Raw genomic sequence first — 24,197 nt, forward strand, 5'->3', positions numbered from 1 at the left:
TCCAAGTTGTTATCACGGAATATTACCCTTTTACCTGGCTCATTTAAAAAAATAAACAGGTAAATATACAGTTGCCCTAATACATATTGCTGGTTAAAAAAAGAAAAACAAGCATTACATTAGATTACATTCATTTAGCTGACACTTTTGACCAATAAGTGCATTCAACCATGAAGATATTACCCCAAAAAGTGCAAGAATCACATACGTAATATATATTTATATTTGAGATTGCTGTTAGCAATGAAAAGTGCTCTTTAAACGAAATGTATTATTATTATATTATAATATTAATAGGCCATATTAGTATCGTGCTTGCTTTTGGAGCGGTGGCTCCTCGTTTGTCTCGCGAGAGTTGGCAACAAAGCTGCCAACTACGAGGCAGAGGAGCGAGAGGACGGGAAGCAGTTAGCGGGTGTGTGAACCGGGAGTCCACCAGACCCTGACAGAAGCCGTATCCGAGGCCAACGGGGCAACGAAGGCTGGTGGCGTCAGAGAGAGAAGTTGGGTGAGTTCACCGTTGTCGAAGTGGGCGAGACGTTGTCGCCCCCGCGATCGAGTGCGGCGCGGTGACTGTTACGGAAGAGCCGGTGAAACGGTTTCATTTGAGGGCGAGGCTAGCATTAGCAACGTTAGCATCCGCTCCGTCGGCTTATGTTAAGGTGGCAGAGACGGCAAGCAACCGGAAAGGAGGCGATTTAGTTTCTTCACAACAAAAGCACGTAACGTGTCGTTGGAGCAATTCTCTGGACGATTCAGCTTAATTGCTAACAACCGCTGCTAAGAGTCCAAATGTTTGCAGGTAAATAATAATGCTTCCGATAATAGCGCAGCCCGATTGAGGCTCGTAAAACGGCCTGGGTATCTTCTCACCGGAAGTCCCATCACATTTGCGCACAGCTCGACCCTGGTTCGCTGTACACCGCTGCCAGCTAGCCCGCTAACGTGAGCTAAGTTAGCCAGCGATCTCTCGCTCGGTCTGCTTCCCGTCGCGTCGATCGCAGCTGAAGGTCAGGCCGCCGGTTGAGCATTCAGAGCAAAACGTCTCCGCCCATCGATCGAGCAGCAGACGAGAGAACATGAAACATGCATGAACGTTCGGAAATGGAACGAGAGCAGACATCTTGACTTCGACCAATAAATGGGCGATCGGAGCCGCTCAGCTCGAGCTACTCGGTCGCGACTCGACGACGCGCCGCCGAGGACTCGTGTTTGTGTCGTGTAACCCTCCGAGCTGCATGTGTGTGTCATGTCAGACGTGTGTTCGAGGCGTTTCGAGCGCGTCCTTCATCCCCTGCGTTCCCAGAAGCGTCGGTCTTGAATGGAGGCACATTCTTAAGGCTTGAGGCTCGCAGCCGTGTACGAACCGGCAGTCCAGTAATTGCACTGCGTCCAGATGAACGTTACTGTCTCCAGGTTATGATCATATTTTTCATGCCGAGTCTATTCCGACCCAGACGTCAAATTGGCAGTGATATGCAACGTAGTCAGCGCTGCAGATCTCCTGCTGGCTGCATCTTTCTTTAAACTGGTGGCTGCTAATCTGCTGCTAATCTTACTTTGGTTGGGAACGAGGCAGTGGCTGGGGTGAGATTAGTGCTATTGGAGTCTCATGCATGTGTGTGTATGCACATGAACACAAACGAGCCACCACAGCTGCAGGATTTATTCAACTGTGTGTGTGTGTGTGTGTGTGTGTGTGTGTGTGTGTGTGTGTGTGTGTGTGTGTGTGAGAGAAGGACAAACGCCTCCCTGTACTGTTGGTCACTCCCTCACTTTTTTTTTTACTGCTTTCACTTCTGTCACCTCCTTTTTCCTTTCCCCATTTCCTTCCTTCTATCTTTCGCTGCATTTTTCTGTCTCTTCCCAGACGGGGTTTGGTTTCACCATGGCCAGTTGGGACTGAGAAGCAGCCACAATGATTGGAGGATTGTTCATCTACAACCACAAGGGGGAGGTCCTCATCTCCCGGGTCTACCGAGATGACATAGGGTACGTCTTCACAGGAGCAGAGCTGCTGTAAAAAAAATTGGGGGGGCGGCATAGGTCAGGGAGAAGGCCCTGATCCAGTGTGGGTGGGTGGACAGGTTGGGTTTGATCCTGAACGGATGAGAAAGGATTATGTCCCTCTTCCAAGCATGGAAGGTCACGTTGCTCTTGTTGTGTCCAGAAAATATATCTATGGCACTATTAGATTTAGTACAGTGTTACCAACTCTCAGCCAGGGAATGTAGTCTTGTATCATAAGAATAACACAACCATAAGATCCATATATTTATGAATGTCCACACATAGGATACTTAAGATTTATCCAGATATTCTACCAGTAAATGAATGACAAAATACAAATGACCACAATAAAAATACAATTATTACTCATTCACCGTTTCCCACGCTCTGTGAGGTAATGATTTGGTTCACTTATGCTTATCAAACCACACCTTTATTTAAGAGAGTTAAGTGCAGCCATTTGGAAAGCTCTTCAGAACTGACATCAGTGTTGATAAAAAACACAAGGTGTTTTATTACCACACAAAAAGCATTGTTACCCTCATCATTGGCAGCAGCATCTTTCAATTCTCTGGATATAGCACAATACTTATAATTACAATACTTTGAAATACTTTAATCGTAATATCTTTAGTCATGCAGCAAATTTGGTTATAAGCTATCCTATCAGTTAAAAAAATTATTTATATTGTTTGATAAATCTGCACATTTAACAAACAGCAGCAGTCCCTGGACAGGTTGATGTTCAGTATAATTGCAAACACTATTTCTACTTAAGTCAACACTTGGCAGGAGCAGCATGTAAAGGCATGGATTTGTAACTAACATTAGTTATGGCAGATTCTTTAAAACAAAACGGAATCAAACTTTTCATATAAATAAGCATGTTTGTAGACAGGACATGGCATGGAGGGATAGGTAATTAATATCAGTGGGTTGTAATGACTTCCTTTTTAAATGTGGCTGTAAAAAGAGACTTGAAGTTACTAAACAGCTGAGGTAGGAATCTGCTGCTGATATGGTGTAAAGGAAAATGTCCCGTTGCGCAAGATGGACCATTACAAACACTGGTGAGTCATTTACAGCGTGGACTGTGGTACTGTATAGCCATGTTGAAAGAGATTTGGTTCTTCACATGTTTCAAGTTACAGGATAAATCCACATTAAATCCACTCATTTGTAACTTGTTTGTTTGTGTTACACTGTTGCTGTGATAAAGAAATACCTGGTGCCCATGCTTAAACCCAATTACCACCTGGTTGGACGTTTGCCAGAACAGACACCAGCCCTGTTGTCATGTCGATTTACACACAAGGGTTGGCAAAGTACGAAGAAGGCACACGGGTAGAAATGAATCGCCTTGCTCTCTCTATTGGGTACACAGCAGCAGCGCAGGGTCATAAGGGTAATTTCTAGTGCAGACCCTTTTTCTTTTTTTTTAACATTTGAATTCAAACGTTTTTGCTATTGTTGTAATATCAGATGCACAGTGAAGACAATGATAAAGCGCAGAAACAGAATATTTGCGTGATTTCTGTGCTGCTTACCCCTGATTTCCTCTGGCTGCGGAACGGCCGCGAAACGGCGACGGAGCCGATAGGTGTCTATGTGTGTATTTCCACTGACTCCGCACGGCTCCGTCACAGCTCCGACGCTCCGCAGCCCTCCGGAGCAGATACGCAGGGCTTCTATTTTTGCCGGACGCCGGAGCACACACGCTGCAATTCAGCACGAAACAGATCGTGCGGGACAGGAAGTCGAGCACAGAAACAAAAATAAAATATACTTTAACTGTCAAAATAAAATACACCGTGCTCACGGCGGATCATATTTCCCTGCTCTACACCTTGAAAACGTCAAAATGGGCGGAGACAGCCCTGAAGTCAACAGGCCAGAGGTTTTCCTCGACCAGTTCACCCCGTTGACACCATGGATGAGAAGATGCTGATTATTCAAGTCCAAAATCACCAAATCATTTATGATGGAAATAACTCTTTGGTTTGTGGTTCTCTTTATAGAAACTACACCCTGTTATATCGCGCAATCACACGTGAATTCGCGAGATCTCGTGGGTCCTCGTGACGTCATGGCCGCACCGCAGCGCACCACTGTGGCGGAGGCGGTGGGGATTGGCGGACGGCGAAACACGCAACCGACACATTGCGCCGCCGTTCCGCATCCAGTGGAAATCAGGGGTTAGAGTTACGCGTTGATAAGCAGTCTGAGCCACCATTAAAAAGTCTGTTTGAATGAGATGCATGTAGGTTTGTTATATTGACATGAAAACTTACACGTGTACACGAGGATCCCTCACATCTTTTGTCTTGTTTCTAGGCAGCAAGATGTAATTGTGGTCTCTTTGGTTTTTAAATCAATGCTCCTTCCTTGTCTAACAGGAGCACAAGTACAGTACATCTGCTTCCCTCTGCCTCGTCAATCACAGAACCAAGTGCACAACAGAACAGCACAGACTGAAAGTACTAAAAGAGAACAAAAATTGAAGACAGGGCTTTTGTAACCACCGCAGAATTTTTGTGTCAAGGTGCAAGATGAGGAAAGACTCAAGCTTTTCATTCACAGTAATTGATTATTGAAACAATATCTCTTGAGTTCCCATATTACGTTCAGGAGAAGAACAGAAAATCCATCTTTTTTTCTTCTCGGCACATTTCCACTGTGATCATTTGTGTTCACGTCACAAGTATCAGATGTGTGTGGTGATCCTCCCTGTTGCTGCAGCACTGCAGAGTAAAACCGGCCCATTATGTTGCTCTAATGTGTGCAGTGTGTGTGTGCCGTCATGTTTTGTTTGACGGCTGAGGGCTTTAAGTGAAATAGACATCGAAGTAGCCAGGTTGTCACAGAGTGATATGAATTAATTGATATGCACTCGATACGGCGTCGTGGATGTAACACACAACATGGAGCAATATAATATCGCCAGCCTTTCCTCCGCACATCTGACTTCAGAGATGGCATCATAGTTAACACCATGTTACTCACTCTGTCTGTGTACATGATGCACGAAAATGTCCCTTGTGCATTTTTGTCTCTCTCCTCCCCCTTGTACTTCATCCTTGTTTCCTCTCTATCCCCCGTATCACCATTTTCCTCCATCTGTCCATCTTGGCCCCTGTAGGAATAGGTAAGAGACGCTCCAGTGTATCGAGCATGACGCCTCCCTCTCGTGGCCACCGATCGATGACCTCCCCCGAAAAAAACCCAAACTGCATGCACACTGACTCCACAGCCAACCTCCCCGATACATTCTCTAAGCATGAGTCACCTGTCATGATGTTACAGCCTTAAAATAAATCCCCAGCTGCTGAACAACAAAAGCCAATCGATCCATCAATCAATCAAAGCCAAAGAATTCGGAGTACTTCGGTAAAAACTGTTCCTCACTGTCAACTCTACCCTATGCCTAAGCATGTAGTTTGAGCATGGAATATGACTTGACAATTTTGTCCTCATCTTTTGTTCCTACTGTGATATTTCACATAAAACAGAAATTTAGATATATTTTTTTAGGTCGTTCAAGATTCATTTTACGGGGTCTCATTTTTAGAGGTGAAGATGCTGATACTTATAGCTCAGCGTAATGGTAGTAGTCACAGACGAGGTCATAGACGCTGCATCTTCCAACATATGTAATGTCAATAAAGCAGACTGCCAGCCGTATGCGTCTGGTCCATTTGTGCTTCATTGTAGTGTTCAGGTACTATATCAGTATGAGAAATATCTGAAAAGTTTACGTGGAGGTTGGAAGCTAAAGCTATTAAAAAAAGTTTTCTGTTATATACAAAGTTGAGCTGAGAGATGTTAGCCAGAGTTGTATATCTAAAAACGTAGAAATAGTTCAAAATAATGAATGCAAGTTTTAGTCTGTTTGCAGTTTGTGGCTGGAATGAGACGTCTCGATGTTCTCAGGAGTTTCTCAGGACGATTTGTTATTCTTGTCAGAACGTGCTGCATCCTCTGCACAAAGCCCTGTTATTTATATATCCACATTAATCAGGGCTGAGTTTTCCCACAGCATTGTTGCGATAATCTCAGGTGTCTTTATTTGTTTTTCAGTGGAACTCAGCTGAATTTAAGTGTAATTCAAATAGCCTTTACCATTCTTTAAAATAAAAGGAATCAAAATAAAGATGAAAATTAAAAACAATACTCTGTTTCTGGGGAGTCCAGTTGATCATCATGCTGTTTCTGGGTGTCAACCGAAACTCTCTGAGCTCTCTCTCTCTCTCTCGCCCGCTGGCATTTATCGCCATTTACACAAAACAATCCTCTTTTTCTTCCTCTTAAACGCAGCAAGTTCTCTGTCAGTGGGTTAGATAATGTTTGGGTGGGAGATGTTTGGGTGGAAACGTTGTTGAGGACTGAAGGGATTATTAAGTTGCAGTCCTGTGCAGAACTTGGTCTCACATGACGTCACAGGGTGGGTTAGTGTTAACAACATTCGAATTGTTGTTGAAAAAAAACTACAACCTTGAAACATTTCTCTAAACGCTTCTCCCCCTCTCCGCCCCTCTCCTTCCTCACACCCCAGACGCAACGCCGTGGACGCCTTCCGCGTGAACGTGATCCACGCCCGGCAGCAGGTTCGATCCCCGGTGACCAATATCGCCCGCACCAGCTTCTTCCACGTCAAGCGCTCCAACATCTGGTTGGCGGCGGTCACCAAGCAGAATGTCAACGCCGCCATGGTGTTCGAGTTCCTCTACAAGATGTGTGACGTCATGACGGCCTACTTCGGCAAGATCAGCGAGGAGAACATCAAGAACAACTTTGTGCTCATCTACGAGTTGCTGGATGGTAGGAGATTATATTAATAATGTTTTTGCGTGGAATCCAGTACAACATATTCCAAAATGTGACACTGGAGCGCTGAGTCGCTCGGATCAAAGACGGATAATTGTTTGTAGTAGATATAAATTTTGAGGGACTCAAATCTGACTTTTAATGTACGCAACTTCTACAGCCATACTATATTAGTTCTAGTGTTCTTCTGTGGTTTAGCAGTGATGTGATTCTAAGTGTGGACGCAGACCTGAGTTCAGTGTAATATAGAACAGTTGTTCGGTGATTGTTGTTTCTCGTCATCGCTACACATCTAATGTTTCTCCTCTTACCAAACTTATCTCATACCGACAGTGATCTGTCTGTTTGTTCACACAGAGATCCTGGACTTTGGATACCCGCAGAACTCAGAGACCGGAGCCCTGAAGACCTTCATCACCCAGCAGGGCATCAAGGGACAGGTCAGCGACACAAGTGCCGACTCAGACGAGCGATTATTTTCATAATCGATTAATCTGTGGATTATTTTCTCAATTAGTCGATTAAGTTGTTTGGCCCATAAGATGGTGAGAAAATGTTGATAGTTTTCCCGAACCTCAGAATTGTTCACAAACCAAAAATATTCGGTTTACTGTCATAGAGCAAAGAAACTAGAAAATATGAAATCATAAAAATGACTTAACCGATGAATCGATCATGAAAATTGTTGGCAAATAATCTGGTAGTTAATTACTAATCGATTAATGGATTAATTGTTGCAGGTCTACTCAGATCTAATGATAATAAAAAATTAGCTGTACATTGCAGCTGCCAGTTTATTAGGTACATCATGCTAAAACAAATGGCTTGCACAGCATTCCTGAAATAAATCTTACCCTAATGAAGGTCGGAATGTTTTAGTTTATGTTGAAACCATTTTTTATTTGGTAGTTTGTGATGTTTTTGATTGGTTATGCATTTTATTGTTTGATATCCAGTTAATGGCACATGAATATGATTCAAACCATTCTGGATACAAATATTATATTGAACAGTTTTGGCCTCATATCTATCAAGCAGTACAATATAAATACAGGTTTCACTGATAAGTCATCATATGACAGACTGGCTGCATAAAACAAAATGTAATTGACATAACAACCTTTCTGATTCATGTATGTAAAAGTGCTTATTGTGTGATAAACCAAAATTAGCTTTTAACTAAATCACATTTTTCCCCAAATTTTTTCCTCAAACTGTGCTCACGGACTCTTCATATTTCAGCACCAGGTAATACACACACACACAAACACACTGAGATGCTAGTTCAGGAAATACATTTTAGCCATGACCTCTCTGTTGTCGGGTCTGTCGGCCCCTCCCCCTTCTGTAGACGTGATACAGTTTCTCTCCCTGTTTCTCAGACAAAGGAGGAGCAGTCCCAGATCACCAGCCAGGTGACGGGGCAGATTGGCTGGCGTCGCGAGGGCATCAAGTATCGCCGCAATGAACTTTTCCTGGACGTACTGGAGAGTGTCAACCTGCTGATGTCGCCGCAAGGTCTGTTTCTGTGACTGCTGACATGAACGATTCAGAGAACGATTCTAAGTTCAGTAATTCAAAATAAAGGACCTTTAACACATGAAAACAGATCTGGTTGCTGGGTTTCACTAATTTCATGAAGCAAATGGCGACGACGTTCTTTAGTTTTTTTGTGTTTTCATTTTGAAAGCGAGGCGATGGTGCTGCACATCACAAACAAAAGGACAAAGATGTATATAAAGGTCTGTTCTGTCTGAGACTTATTTCACTGTATCTCTCCCCACTCCTCCGCCTCAGGCCAGGTCCTGAGCGCCCACGTGTCTGGCCGAGTGGTGATGAAGAGCTACCTGAGTGGAATGCCCGAGTGTAAATTTGGCATGAACGACAAGATCGTCATTGACAAACAGGGCAAAGGCGGAGCATCCGACGACGCAGGGAAGAGGTGAGAGACGACAGAGCAGCTTCACATCAGCTGTATTTTGACTATGAAGCTAAAAATGATTCAAATAATCTGCGTTTTTTTCTTTGATTCTCCATTGAATTTAGTGCTTTATATGCCGACAAGGAAATTCATTGTTTGCGTTAAAGTTAAGGCGCCACCTCGTCTGTTAGTCCCCTGTCTGTTTGAGTGTTGTCTAGTTTGCAACAACACTGGCTTTGCAATTTATTTTTTAATTTTTCTTTCCTTTGGATGCATCTCTCCTTTCTTTCCCTCTCTTTCTTTTCTATGTGCTGTACCTCAGTGATTTAGGGGGAGGAAGGTACTGTACTGACAAGTGTCCACCCTTTGTCAACACACACACACACACACACACACACACACACACACACACACACACACACACACACACACACACACACCTCATGCACTGTTACACACACAATCAATTCAAATCATCCTGGTGGTTGTTTCCCTTTTTTTGGTAGAGGTTTGTTTGTTTTGTTACCCCACACCTACCTGCTTGACTGTTAATCCTTTACCAACTCACCTAACACCAATTGTGTTTTTGTATTTTGTTTTTTACATTAACCTCAAAAGTGCTTATGTCTTGCTACCAGCAGTTATGTCCTCATATGTTGATGTTCCTTTCTTTTAAATCATGGACAATAGTTGAGGGATAGTAGTAGTTTTATATTTTTGGAGATTTTAGTGTCATCATTTTCCAGATTTGATTAAAAAAAAACGAGGACTAATAGTGTTTTCTGTCTGTGTGATGTGTTTTTTTTCTCTCCCTGCAGCGGCAAGCAGTCCATTGCCATCGACGACTGCACTTTCCATCAGTGTGTGCGCCTCAGTAAGTTTGACTCTGAGCGTAGCATCAGCTTCATCCCCCCAGATGGAGAGTATGAGCTCATGAGGTCAGTAGATGGATTAAAGTTTGAAATCTTGCCAGCATGTGACAGAAAAGGGCGGGAGGTTATGGGACATGAGTGTAATATTCAGTGCTTTGGGTCTTATCTTGAAATTAATTTTTACTGGAGGAACACTGCAGACTTTTGTTAAATGATGTTGAATTAACTTTTTCTTCCCTCCCCCCGTGCTGCAGGTATCGCACCACTAAGGACATCATCCTGCCGTTCAGGGTCATTCCTCTGGTCCGGGAGGTGGGCCGCACTAAACTGGAGGTCAAGGTGGTCATCAAGTCCAACTTCAAACCCTCGCTGCTGGCTCAGAAGATCGAGGTGAGCGCTTATCCGAGCTCAAGAGGCTGATGCAAAGGCAAACTACCATAAAGCTTAATTTATAGAATTATTTTCCCCACATGACAAAATGACCCAAATGAAATAAGAGATACTTTGAAAACCCCCTCATGCAGACGTGTGTATGAAGTTTGTTTGCACGGACATTAAAATATTTGTTTATATCAATGATCCACCACATAGGTCCGTATCCCAACTCCCCTCAACACCAGCGGCGTGCAGGTGATTTGTATGAAGGGAAAGGCGAAGTACAAGGCCAGTGAGAACGCCATCGTCTGGAAGTGAGTAGTAGCTCCGCCCGTGTGTTCACCAGATACACGCAAACTCTTCGTTAATCATTAACCACCTCTTCTCTTTTGCCGGCTTGTTGAACTTCTGTCACGCACAGACTGTCCTTCCCTTTTTATCCCCATTTGTTTTTTGAAACTTCCTGTCTTTATTTGTGAACCTTTTAAAAAATGACGTTGCTCGTATCTGCACCTTATAAGGCGTCACTCACCAAGCTCTGTGTGTGTGTGTGTGTGTGTGTGTGTGTGTGTGTGTGTGTGTGCGCGCGCGGGTATGCGTGTGTGTGTATAGGATCAAACGCATGGCTGGGATGAAAGAGTCACAGATCAGCGCTGAGATCGAGCTGCTGCCCACCAACGATAAGAAGAAATGGGCCAGGCCTCCCATCTCTATGAACTTTGAGGTCAGAATACATTAATTGTCTACAGTCACACACACACGCACTATCGTTTAAACATGTTCCTATTGTCAGTTGTGCAAATCACAACCAGCATACTGTTCCCTTAGAGGCTCACTTCCTGCTCAGAGATGGCTTCATTATTTTTCATGGCCACATTCAAAACAAGCAATACGCCTACATTTCCCAGCAAACCCTGACACGCCCTGACCTCCCCCTCCACCCACCCTCTCATCTCCGCAGGTTCCTTTCGCACCGTCTGGTCTGAAGGTGCGCTACTTGAAGGTGTTTGAGTCCAAGCTCAACTACAGTGACCACGACGTCATCAAATGGGTGCGGTACATTGGCCGCTCCGGCATCTACGAAACACGCTGCTGAAGTGGAACCCTGCCGTGCAGCGAGCTGACCACTCTCCTCCCATCTATATCCTGTTAAATTTTTTTCTTCTTCCTCTTCCTACTTTGTCTCTCTCTCCCCCTCCCCCCGCCCCCTCAATCCTTATAGCTTCTCTCATACATCCCCTCCCACTGCCCTCATCCCCTTCTAACTAGGTGTTGGAGATTGAATTTACATCGTAAGAGAAAAAAAAAAAATATGGTATAAATGCACAGATATATGCAAAAATGTGAACCATTGTATCGTATATATCTCGTAGTGTTGAGTGAACCTGTAAACCAACTGGTGTCCGAAAAGAAGAAGAAGACAGGTGATGCAGGGGGGGACCAGGGGGAGGAGGAGGAGGTTTCTCTGTTGTGTTTATCCAGTGTTACCGTTCAACGATCTTCTCTCCAGTTACTTTTAGTAAGTCCCACGTGTTGTAGAGTGATCCCTGCTGTGATGATGTGTAGCTGTTGTGGTTTACAATGAATCCTGATGATAGTTCCTGTACACAAGCGTCTGTCTCCGTAGAGTCGTCCCTTCAAATTGAGCCGCATTGTCCGATTCTGTGTTGCACACTTGACTGATATTTGATCTGTTATTTTTCCTGGAATGGTCATTTGGACCGCTTGTCGGGAAAGCGGAGGAATTCACAACGACGAAGCTGTTTTTTGTACTTTTCTTTCTTTTTTTTGGAGAGTGAGGTGTTTCTTTCCCGTTCTCACAACGACTTGTACGAGCATTCAAGCGAGTACAGTCTTAACATAAAGGAACATTCCAAACCGTTTAGAAGTTTTGACCACCATCCTTATTATGTCCTACATGTTACTTAAGCACTAATATCAACTTTGTCACAATATTTTGGATTCAAAGATCAGGCCCTGGGAGTGTTGTGTTTGCAGTGAGGTGAGGTCTCCCCCTGGTGTTTGCCTCGTCACTGTCTGCTTCTCCATGTTTGTTGCCCTGGTGACCGTTCTATCCAATAAAATCCGACTATGTAACCAAGCCCACCCTCTCTTCAGCTTTTTTTTCTGTTTGTCTGAATTTGTTTGTTTCACTGTTTCCTTTATGACATTGTTTGAACTGAGGGCGAGGCGAGTGGGGGGAGCAGCCGGAACAATGACCGGCCCAGTTTTCATCCTGTCCATTTATGAGTATGTTGATTCAAAACCTTTTTAACTATTCATATTTTTTCCTAATGAAACTGTTATATCACAAGTGAACTGTCCTAAACTTGAGCTACACAAGTTTATAATAAGGAAAATAGGGTCTATATTCTGCAGCAGTTGAAAAAAAAAAAGAACGTGACATGAATACTTTGGCCAACATTGTTTAATACATTTTTCCTGTCTCGCTCTTCCTCTACATCCAGGACATGAAACAAAAATAAATCCCAAACAGTGAAATAATACTTGATTAAACCACTTGCTGTTAAAACAATTACATTTTTTTTTCCATCTTTGTAGCAGTTGGTTGTTAACTGGCCTGCCACTCCAGTCTTCGCCAGCTCGCGTTCTGAACATGGACATGCTCTTAGCTGAGGAGTTCACACTGATTTAAAAAGAACAGATTCCACAAGAATCAAGGCGAGGCTTCCCAAAAGTAGCTTAGCACCAAAAATTCCGCTGCAAATTATTCAACTTTTGTACCTCTGATAACAAAAGTTGAGCTTTTTATGACTGAATTCTTAATGGTTATTCCCGAATCTGAAAAATGCGCACACGTGTAGAGGCCGTCTCTGCCGCTGCGGCAAAGACCCGATTTGAACAAGTGCTTTTGAGAAACCAAGCCCAGAACAGATTGATCCGTCCCCTGCCAACATTTGTATTTGAGTCATTGAACAGTGTCATGTTACATCTTCAGATCACCTGTGAGGTTTCATTATCGATTATATAAGGAGACAACGCATGCTTTATCACAGGAGATGCAGGATGTTCACACACACACAGACACAGTCACAGTGGTTCAGTGCTGCAACAATGGCTCTGATGAGTAAGGAAAGAATAACAGCTCACACTTTGTGCTCATCCAAATGATAAACAGAATCATTCCAGGGAAGGAGGAGGTAGCTACATAAAAGTTGATCTGGATTTTCACTGATGAAAGAAAACGTAACCCTTTCATCTGGACAAAACACAACACAGTGCATTCCAGCGCCACAATCACATCTTGAGACAGATGCCGACTGTGAGCACGGACTCATCTCATCCAGTGAAGACCTGTAGAACGGTGCCCGATTAGGAAAACCCCAAAGCCACGAGGGAGTTTCTCCCTTGTAGGTTTAACAGATGATGTGCCTTATTCATAAAAGGTACCTGTGTGTTTCTTGATAAATGAAAACCTAAAACTTTACATTTTCATTACATCATCGAAATGATTCCCCGAAGGCCCAGATCTGCATTTCACCAAAAAAACCAAAAAACTATTCCAACCTTTCTCACGTTGATTCACTACTCGGCCTGAAAAAGTGCTTGTGAAAAGGGGTTGGATAATATCTACAGAGGAGAGTGAAAGGAAACAATGAAATCTACAAAAATAAGTTTGACGTCGACATGTCAATAGGTCATCCCTGCAAATGTTGCAAGAATGTTTTTTTTCTGCCCTTTTAAAGGCAACCAGTTTGAAACTACTCTTTCAAAAATGTATTACTATATGCAGTGAAGTCAGGCTGAACCCATAACTACAGTATCAACAGATGAAGAACGTTGACATTAGACATTTCAAACATACCAATGTATTATAGAGCTTTTATGCAAAACATCACATGCACGTACACGCAGACACTCGCGACCCAAGAGCAGGCGGAGCAGCTTGAGCAATAAGCTGCTGATTAGTGGGACATTTAACACCGTTACTATCAGATTCAGCTCTGATTTAATTTAACAAATTCGCTGTTGTTAAAAAAAAAAAAAATAGGCAAGGTTGATTTGATGTTAGTATGAGTAGATTATAAACTTCCCCGCCACATGAGCAGCACATTTAAACCCTCAGTTTTTCAGACTCTTCTCTGAACAAACCTTTCCCCCGGATGAATTGAATAAGTGCGTCCATGAGGTTGCCTTTCACACACCAAGGCGACATACCGTTCCAACCAGTGACCAAAAACCTTAGAGCCCTCCCGCTAAAGTGATGACAGAAAACAAACTCCCACCGCTCTACAATGCACACCTGAAGAAGACGGCTATAGATGGACGCGTGCATCGAGTGTATAACACCTGCAAATATCAACCCAGTGGCATTGACAAATAGAATCAGCATTAAAGGTGACGGATGAGACGAAATTTTGAAAAGAAATCAAGTGACTGGTGGGAACTTTTACTGACCGTTACACAAGGACAAAGAAAAAACAAAAAAAGACAAAATTGGCTGTTAAAAAGAAGAGTTGTGGAGAAACTGGTCGTTACAGTTAACGTGACACTTGAGTTGCTAAACATCAAAGTGAAATAAAGAAAGAAAGGAAAACAGGAAGCAGGAGCTCGATGAAAACCCCGCTACTCCACATCTCAGCTAACCGGTAGCACTGACTGTTAGTGACCAACGAGGCAGACGAGTTAGCCGCGCCCTAGTTTTCGTCGTCCTCGTCGTCGTCCTCGCTGATGAGGTAGCCGCGGGCGCCGCTGTGGTGGGGCGGGGGCGAGGGCGGGGGGGAGGCCTTGTTGAAGAAGGGGAGACGGAAGGTGGGAGATGGCGAGCGCTCCTCACGGGTGGGGCTGCTGTTGGGGCTTTGCCTGGGGCTGATGGCCTGCAGCATGCGTCCTTTCCCTTCCTTCAACATGTGTTTCTGTGGAGGCACGAGGGGTTAGACAACAACCGTCAGTTCAGTGTGAGCAGAAGACAAAACAAAGGATCAGCTGGGAACAAAAAACAAAACAAAAAACTGTTTCAACAGTGAACCATAAATTCTGTGGGGTTGTTTTTTAAATTTTTTATAAATGCTGTTCTTGGCACATAAAACAGAATCCGTTTGATTCAGAGACTCAACTGGAGTCACCAGACAGGACTGGATAGTTGATAAATATCCAAAAATATATTTTGTTTGTTTGTTTTGATACTGAATTGAAATATCTGTTTGATGATGGTATTAAAGGAATTTGGGGGTTTTACCCACAACCACCGTGACGTCACCCACTGGTTTTGCCAACTGGACGGCACTAGCCGTCAGTCACACTGTATCCATGCCCCAACAAAATGCTGCATTGAAGAGGATTTGAAGCTAGATATTGAGACTATAAACTGTTTACTGACGTTAAGTGGAGTAATTTTCTCAAAGACTTATTTTTTTGCAACCAGTCGCCCTCTGCTGGCGATTCCAGATAAAACAGGCTTCAGGCACTTCTGCATTGGCTTCATTTCCCAGAGCCGGTGCCTAACGTCTATTGTTATATACAGTCTTTTATATACAGTCAGTTTTTGAGTTAGACTGATACTGCTCAAATGCAACCTGAATAATTAACACTTCTCCTTAGTATTGCATAAACATTACAGCAAAATGAAGGCGTGTTGGTATATGAGACCACATGAGTCACTGACTCATATGCTTTCAACTTTGCATGTCATAGACTATAAAGACTATATCCCAGTGTGAATCAGGATGTGTTCATGAGTCATGCCGCCTGATAAAACAAAACCCAACAATCCTCACCAGAGCTCCCTCAGGACCAAACATCTGCAGGAAGTTGCCAATGAACTCCCTGGATTTCTCCTCCCATTTCTGGATGAGGTCGATGCTCTTCTCCTCCACCTTCTGGACAAACTCTTTGCTCTTCTCCTCCACATCTCGCACTTTCCTCTTCACCTTGTCCACACGCTCCTGCAGGTGGTACTTCTTCTCCTGGTGAGGGTTTGGGACAGCAAAGACCATGAATCACCAAAATCACAGACACACGTTGGAGAAAAATGCTTGGAAAGCTACGAGTTTTCATACGTTGATGAAGCTGACGTTGAGCTCCTTGGCTGTGTATCCTCTCTGCAGGTTACGTCGGACGTACACGTCGTAGTCGCGGACGATGCGTGTGATGATGTCAGAGGTGGAGATGCCCTCTGTCCTCTGGGTGGGAGCAAACATACCTGAGAAACACAGCAAGGGTCAACAGGACAAAAAAGACATCAGTCACCTGAACACATACAGCAATGCCAAAGTCTGTCTGGCCCGGGTCAGGTCTTGAATTCATGGATCAACTTCACTATTACATCACTGTCACTGACATAGTTCTACATTTAAAATCAGGGCTTTATGAATATCAGTAAATGTAGAACCACTAATCCTCACATGGCAGTGAAGGAGGACTCTGTCCTTAGAAATATGTTCAGTGTTTGGATGAGCTGAAGTGTAATTAATTTCATATATAATATATAATAAAAACCTAATAAAGACCAATGTTTATTCGAGAGACATCGCATGAGTCAATTAATCGGACGTCCCATCGCTCCCTCTGGAGACACGAGTACTCCAAGAGACAGACTGAACTTTGATAGGCACACATAGGGAACATGCAGTTCCTATTTCCTGCTATTTCCTGCCACAGCTCATTTTTGCTTCACTTCCGCTTCTTTTTCTCCGTCTACCTTTTTCCCGATGCTGTCTGAACTTCCTGCAATTGGTCTGAGAGTCCAAACCAATCGGAAAAAAGTGTTTTCATACTCCGAACAAACCAATTTCTTTGATCCGGACCGAAGCCACTCTTTTGGTTGGGTAATATTTTTGAGGCACCCTACAAACATGCTTTCTTTTTTCGGACTAAACTTAAAAGTCAGAAGGTCCCAACCAAACGAGGTGGGGTGAGAAAGTGCCCTAACTAAAACGTACTATCTTGTACCATGTGTGCAAGAGAAACAGTCATATCATGTAAATATTTGCATACAACACAACCACTTCTGGTCACTTTCGCTCTCACCAGCGTCTTTAATGTGCTTGTATACATCATCACTGCCTGCTGAGGAGTATGGGATATCGTCATGGGCCACAAAGTCAATCTGGAGAGGTCATTGACAAGAAACATCAACACAGTAGATTCATATCTACAAATTGTAAAAATAACAAAATGTTACTTTTATTATTATAATAACAATAGATGTAAAAAAATATTATAGTTTTTATCTTTTAACTCTATCCACTCACGCGATGTCTTGTGAGGAACTCTGGCGTCAACGTCCAGGGAGCATTTCGCACCACCTCGTCCACGTAGCGGCAATGTCTGATGGCATCGTAGCGCTCGTCCTCGTTCATCACTGTGAAGCCCTTGTATGTGTGGGTCAGGTCATCACTACACACTGTAAAAAGTTTAGATAATATATTTACAGAAATTAGTATATACAGAATCTAAACCATGGACCCAAAAGAACAAATGAAGCTTGAGCTTGGAGGTTTAGAAACTGGTTTACATAGAAACACAACCATTATCCGATAGGTGGACACTGAAAAATATTCAGGTCTGTGATACGGTAGCTTCAGCTCACTATTTTTGACTATGATACAGTTAAAATAATTCACTGTTTATCATTCTTATTTTATAAAAAAAATAAGCAGCTGATAAGTCTGCTGCTGAGAACCAATATGGACACACGGACAAAGAGATACACACAGGCACAGAGACACAGACAGGCACACACACACGCACGCACGCACGCACGAACGCACGCTCACTCACTCACTCACTCACTCACTCACTCACTCACTCACTCACTCACTCACTCACTCACTCACTCACTCACTCACTCACTCACCTCCGACGATGAGGTGTGTGTTTGGGAAGAGGCATTTAGCCTGCATGAGAGCTCTGGCGTGACCCGAGTGGAAAACATCAAAGATGCCATCTGCATAAACCCGCACTGGTCTGTCAGCTGGACGGAGAGAGGAGACATGCAGAGAGGAAAGATGATTTGTTTTTCCATAAGTATGACGGCATTCAAGACTGAGAGGGAATGTACTAATATTGAGAGGAAAAAGGAAGGTGAATGTGTAAAATGTCTTATAAAAGAGCCAAGAGCTAAAAGATGTAGAGAATCTGACTCACGTGGTGTTCCCCTCTTGGCCTGCTCCATGTTCACTCTCTCGTAGGGTTTACCGTCTGCCTCCAGCTCATCAGCAAAAGGTGCAGGGTGCTTCAGTCCCTAAAAGACACAGGCCAACATAATGAGAGGGTATGAGTGATCTCATAGCTAGTTGCTGTTGCGTTTAAACAGCTGGTGTTATTTTAGGCAGCAAGGGCTCAGGATGCAGAACGGGTCGTCCAATACAACGTCCTCTAGTCCCTATGTCAAAATGTCTAAACTACCCCTGATGGCTGTTGTGTGAACGGGATATGTGAGATAGAAACGCTGTTTGAATGCCTGTCTGTTTTCAGACATCAATTTTGGAAGTAAATTATGTCCAGACAGAACTAACAGAAACTGCTGGACAAGAATATGCTGCTCAGCAACAGCAGGCTCACCACAGTACATCTGGGGATTTTCACAAGCCTCTCGCCCTCATCGTTCTCCCGGTTGGAGCCCTCTCTTCGTCTCTTCCTGGTCAGCAGCGGCTCGCTGGTGCTTTGGGCCTCCATCTGGGTCAAAGGATAAGGCAAACGATTAAAATACTGAATGTTTGAAATACAAAAACACATACACGACCTCTGGATATGATCTTTATGTTAAATAATAATAGTAAGCATTACATAGCTTACGACTAGACAGCTGTGATGTTGGTATGTGCCTTGGCTCAGTGAACCACCAGGAAGCCTTGGCTTCAAAAACAAAATAGATTTTACTAACAATATACAATATAAAAGGTCAAATGCAAATTAAACAAACACCACCTGTTCCAACATTTTATTCCTTAACACAGAGAAAATGACCTCAGTGTCCATGTCAGCTGTCATTTCCAAATATCAGGAGGTGACTGAGATCACGATAATGTCACGTGTAATGAAGCAGGGGAGGGATGAATCATGGAACTCTGGATGCCAGAGTCAGCAGTTCACCATGAGCGGGTTTAGATGATAATCACGAATCAAATAGTTGCACGTTAATTTTCTGTCAATTCATTGACTATGCAGATCCATATGAACCCAGAAGAGTCTACACTCGGTGATCAATGTCATAGCAGCTTAATAGAGTCTAAATCTGTCCCGTGTGTCCTTGTTGAACAGGTCTGGGATCTAAAATTGTCTTTTCATTTTTAACATCGCATTACATTCTCTAAACAGAGTGTGCAACACCTTTAAAGGTCCTTGTCAGATTTCTGCAAAACAATAGAAACTAGAGCCGATGTTCCATCACAGAGGCTTCCTGTGTTATGGGTTAAGACTCTGTCCCATTCCACACATTCCATCATGTCATCACATACAAAGTCACAGGTAATTAAAAGGGAGGGAACATTACTTTAAAATGTCTATCCTTGTAACTTGTTTAATTTGCAATTAATGCTGAACAATCCTCGTCTGGACTCTTGCTGCTGTGTCAGTTATGAAAGTGTGACTCCAGCATTGTGAGTGGCAGACGTGGCACAACATATTCCCCGTGGTGGCAGCTATCTGATCTGAACCAGCCGGCAGCTGAGCGCCGACAGACGATTTACATGAACAGCACATGTCATCATCAACTGAACCTGGCTGCTATAATAAGACAGTAAGAAAAGGACAGTGCCATGTTCCTGTTTTACCAGATGCCTCGCCACAAAGATTCATGACAGAACCTGTAAACCCATTTAAATGAGACAATGACTCTCCCAAAATACCAAATATGAGGAGAATGTTTGGTGAATATGACTCAGATTTAGGCCTGATTCATTATAGTCACTACTAACGATTTCAAAGTTTGTTTTTGGTTTGACCAACAGTCCAAAACCAAAAGGTATTTCATTTCTAATCATACAAAACCAAGAAAAGCAGCATATCCTCATATTTAAGACAGTAAGGAGAAAGACTGATGTTTCGTTTGATTAATAACTCAGGACATTTAATTCAATGTCCAAAGCTGTTGCAGATTATTCGCATGACTCACGTCATCAGTGGACAGACCAATCGTTTGACCTCTACCTCGTTTGACCCCCCAACTACAACAGTGTAGACTGTTGTAGTTTGCACAATGCAGACATGGAGGTCCAGCAACAAGTCAGCGATGTCTTCTGCCATTATACTTACAGTAAAGTTAAAATGCAGAAATCAGGAGTTCTCTCCCGCCCTGGCCCCCTGGCGGTCCCCGGCCCCGACTTTGAGAACCCCAGGCTTCAGCAGCATTTCACACAATGTTCCCTGTGTCTCATTTTAAATGTCACTTGTACGGCGTCACAGACACGGACAGAAATGTGCCAAAGGTTACCCTGAGACACCACACTGCGCCCCCAGCTTGAGTGATAATCAGGTAAAGCAAAGGCAGGCAGTGACACAGCTGACGGAGGAGTTGTACTGGTGACGCTGCAGCTTAACTGTCAACCCCTGGCTCACCGGACGCTTCACCTCTGAGCCAAAACCCTCGAACCACTGTGCCAATTATCCCGTAGTGACGTGAGACGGCTGCTTAGAGTCTGTGCCCACTTACCGTTCACTATTTGTCCGGAATGGCGGTTTTGTTGTACAGGAGTGGGCGGTTTCCTGCCCTCCGACTGCCTGGCGAGCCGACTGCTAGAAAGGTAGCTAACGCTGCTAGCTGCCGTCGAACGCGAGCTAGCTAGCCAGCTAGCTGTCAACTTGGTGGGCTGGGTTAGCTAACTTTAGCCGTGAGGCTCGCTGATTAGCTGACGGCAGCAACAACAACGGTCCCGTAAGACGCCCTGGTGCTCGCTGCGCAGCTGACGGAAAACTGCAACTCCCAGGAGAACAAACAAATGACCAGCAGTGACAGTTTGTACTACAACGCTGACAGGTCAACAGCACAGGAACTACAAAACTTCGACATCCTTAACGGAACTGACACAACCACACTTCCGCTGTTGCGTTGTGCTGCCACCTGGTGGGAGCGCTCCGCGTGACAGCGGGGAGACTGGAGCATTGATAACACGGCGCCGAGGACGCGATAGCAATGAGCTCGTTCATTGGTTCACTGCTTGCGCATGCGTATTGTTACGTCTCCTGGAATTCCAAAGATGGCGGTGAACGACTTAATATGTCACATATTTTCTCAGATTTTACACTCTTAACGCGTTTACATGCTGCGTTTATTTTACATCGTGGGTTGTGGTTGAACACGACCTCAACTACAGTTCACAGAGGGGGACACAAGATGTCCTTCATTTTATTACGTGCTTCCTACAGATGCCACAGTTATGTTGGAAAATTTGACGTGGATAATCCACATTTTCTCCTTTGACCCATTTTGTACACTTTTTAAATTCCTCATAGATTCAATACTACACAGCAATTCCCACCACCACAATATATTCATTTGAGCGCACAAACCTTTTATTTGTGTCATTTATTGTATATATCCCTTCTTTTTTTTTTTTTTTTTACAGTGGTAGAAGAAGTATTATGAACTTTTCCCCCAGTAAACCCCACTATAAGTAAACCTTTTTTCGGTGAAGTCAAAATCGTATTTTAGTAAAAAAAACAAACAAACAAAAAAACAGCAGCAATGTTAGCAAATGAACAAAATTTTAAAAAAGACTTTTTCTTACATGATGAATAAACTTAATTGATCCCACACTGGGGGAAATTGATTAAATCCAGCAGCAGAAAAAGATATTAAAAAAAGAAGAAGACAAGAATAGGCAATACATGATAGAAAAGAATAAAAGAAAAGAAAAATAGAGTATTAAAAAAATATGTGAAACATACACAAGTAAAATCCACAAGGACACAGCATGGTTAAGAAGTGGGCTGCTGAATTCTAACATGGCAGAGAGAACATGATATATTACCCTCATTCTGGAAGGAAGTCCGAGCCGTGGACTTCTACAACGAAGGGAGCCGTTGCTCCACGATTCTTGGACCAAGTGGGTAAATGTGGGAGGGGACTAGGGTTTAGTTAAGGCTGACATCTGGTGCCAGCTTAGATGTGGCTCATCATGTCCAGGGCCTACCCTGGCAACCAGATCTTATGAAAGTTGACTGTCGAAAGTTGACTGGCTGAATGAGGATGGACACTACTGTAGGCTGAGAGTGGACCAGATCAAATTTGCTATGTTGGCCTATTTCATTTGATCCAAAAATTGCATATTCTCCACTGCAGCATAAAAAAGATATACATCTGATTCAGCATAATATTTGCAATAGATCAGGATTTTATAATAGTTAAACTAATTACAGCCCCTGTATGTGCACTGCGGTAACTGGCCCACATTTCTAGCATGGTGATCAGACTCAGAACAGATTTCCTCTCCGTCTATCTTGAGGATGTAGCTGCTGAGGAACGGGCACAGAGGTACTGTAGCTTTGGAATAAGGTGAAGACATTTCTCTGGAGCGGAACCTCTTGCTTCCTGCAGAAAGCTCCTTGACAAGGTATAATTTCACTTGAGGATCAGAGGGGCAGTGGTTACGATAATTGATACCCTGAAGGTGGTGGTAAAGTTGTGCAACGAAGGCCGCACACCGCAGTAATGCAACTAACACATGGTCTCCAACATACTGTAGACTGTAAAGACTGAGAATTAAGATGACTCCCTGCCATTAAAAGTGTTTAACATCCCAAATACTCATCTCCTTAAAAAGTGCTTCAATATAGTTTGAAATTTTTTAAGGACACAGTGGCATGATCAGAATGTTTTATCTGTCCAGTTTACTGTCAAACTTCCACACAGCTCATCAGACTCAGTTTGTCCATTTGCTACAAGTACCAAACTAATGGCAAGATTAATTGCATAAATACTGTCAACATATGAGAGTGTTACTCTGACAAGCCTGCAAAAATAATGGAAATTGATGACAGAATCCTGAGGGCACTATATGTTATTTTTTTTGTCCCACTTACACTCGCTGAAAAACAGTTTCATTCATATTGCAGCTGTTGTCTCAACATACAGCTGAAATAAATATATGTCATTTTAGAGTAACAGGCACCCATACCCTTCCATTTTTGTCATGTTCACGGAGCAATTACAGTATGATGTTCACCATTAGCCACCTGGCAGAACTCCTTTAGACTCCCTGTCTCCTTGTGCTCTTTGATCACAGCCATGCCTGCTGTTTTGAAGGATAGAATTTGCCCCACTGTTGAAATGACAAACGGTGGACAGGCGGAAAGGTGCTGAGCAAGATGGAAAGTAAAAAAGTCATAAGTAGATCAAAAGACGACTTGAGAATATGATGAAATATAAAACAAAAGACCTAGCTGCCAATGGCAAAAACCTTTTTATCTTATATTGTATATATATATATTATCGAGATCTATCATTGCCATTGAATCCACAATGCAACACATGTTCACAAAAAGATGTGGTAAATTATGTAGATTATAGTTTATAGATTATATAACGTCAATTCACACATCATTTTTCTGAATCACTCCATAGTTTGCCACTCGATCCCACACTGGTGAGCTGATCTGATGGCAAAAGAGCGTCCACAAATTTGAATGTTCATCGATTTCCATTCATAAATGATTTTATTTATCAGTTCCCCATTGTTTTTGTTTGGTTCTCATAGATATGTTTTTATTTGGTCTAAACTTTAACACAGATAATATCTTTACAACTTCTTATGGGCATTTGTGCCATCTAGAGATTTTGAAATATGTTTTGTAGTCTCTGAACAACAATTCCCAGGGCGGTGTTACAGTTAGTTGTTGTTTGGACAAGTAGGCCCATAATTCCTGCATATTTCTCTAGGACTTAAACAGCAGTTGACGCAGCGCCCCCTTTATTTTTTGACTGGCCAGGACCAAAGTTAAAAGGACACATCCAGCTGTTTCGGGACAGAGGGTTAATTTTTTTTTTCCTGCCAGGCATGTTTTGTCAAGAATTAGTCTACAGTAACATGGTGTGTGTCACCATATTTTACATATTTGGACCATTACACAAACAGAAAACTCAATGTTTTGCAGCTGCTGATTTTGGAAACTTGCAGGTTTTGAATGCATGGATTCTGCTTCCACTGCTGGCCTTCATCCAGGACTATGATCCCAAAGGTAACTCTTATTAACTGGACTGCCTTTGCACCCAATGGGTGTCCTGCTGTTACGGG

General features: G+C 43.1%; 2 protein-coding genes across 3 annotated transcripts; one reads left to right on the forward strand and one right to left on the reverse strand.

Moving 5' to 3' along the window:
• The first annotated feature begins 348 nt into the window (after positions 1-348).
• On the forward strand, positions 349-12,103 carry LOC118310940 (AP-2 complex subunit mu-A). Of its 2 annotated transcripts, XM_035634337.2 has the most exons (13): positions 349-508; positions 1,871-1,992; positions 6,563-6,828; positions 7,192-7,274; positions 8,077-8,082; positions 8,217-8,352; positions 8,632-8,776; positions 9,078-9,095; positions 9,574-9,693; positions 9,882-10,017; positions 10,219-10,316; positions 10,615-10,726; positions 10,964-12,103. In XM_035634337.2, exons 2-13 carry the CDS (start codon positions 1,919-1,921, stop codon positions 11,096-11,098), a joined length of 1,329 nt encoding a protein of 442 aa, XP_035490230.1. In that variant the 5' UTR covers positions 349-508; positions 1,871-1,918; the 3' UTR covers positions 11,099-12,103. The 2 variants fall into 2 exon arrangements, with proteins under 2 accessions (XP_035490230.1, XP_035490232.1); XM_035634339.2 differs by lacking the exon at positions 9,078-9,095.
• Positions 12,104-12,412: 309 nt separating this feature from the next.
• On the reverse strand, positions 12,413-21,005 carry pcyt1aa (phosphate cytidylyltransferase 1A, choline a). Its single transcript, XM_035634341.2, has 9 exons — positions 20,618-21,005; positions 18,529-18,642; positions 18,112-18,208; positions 17,822-17,938; positions 17,217-17,368; positions 16,993-17,071; positions 16,023-16,165; positions 15,741-15,929; positions 12,413-14,879 (listed from the first exon to the last, which is right to left on the reverse strand). Exons 2-9 carry the CDS (start codon positions 18,640-18,642, stop codon positions 14,661-14,663), a joined length of 1,110 nt encoding a protein of 369 aa, XP_035490234.2. The 5' UTR covers positions 20,618-21,005; the 3' UTR covers positions 12,413-14,660.
• Positions 21,006-24,197: the final 3,192 nt, after the last annotated feature.

The sequence above is a fragment of the Scophthalmus maximus genome, chromosome 5 (assembly GCF_022379125.1).
Source record: "Scophthalmus maximus strain ysfricsl-2021 chromosome 5, ASM2237912v1, whole genome shotgun sequence".
NCBI classification, from domain to species: Eukaryota; Metazoa; Chordata; class Actinopteri; order Pleuronectiformes; family Scophthalmidae; genus Scophthalmus; species Scophthalmus maximus.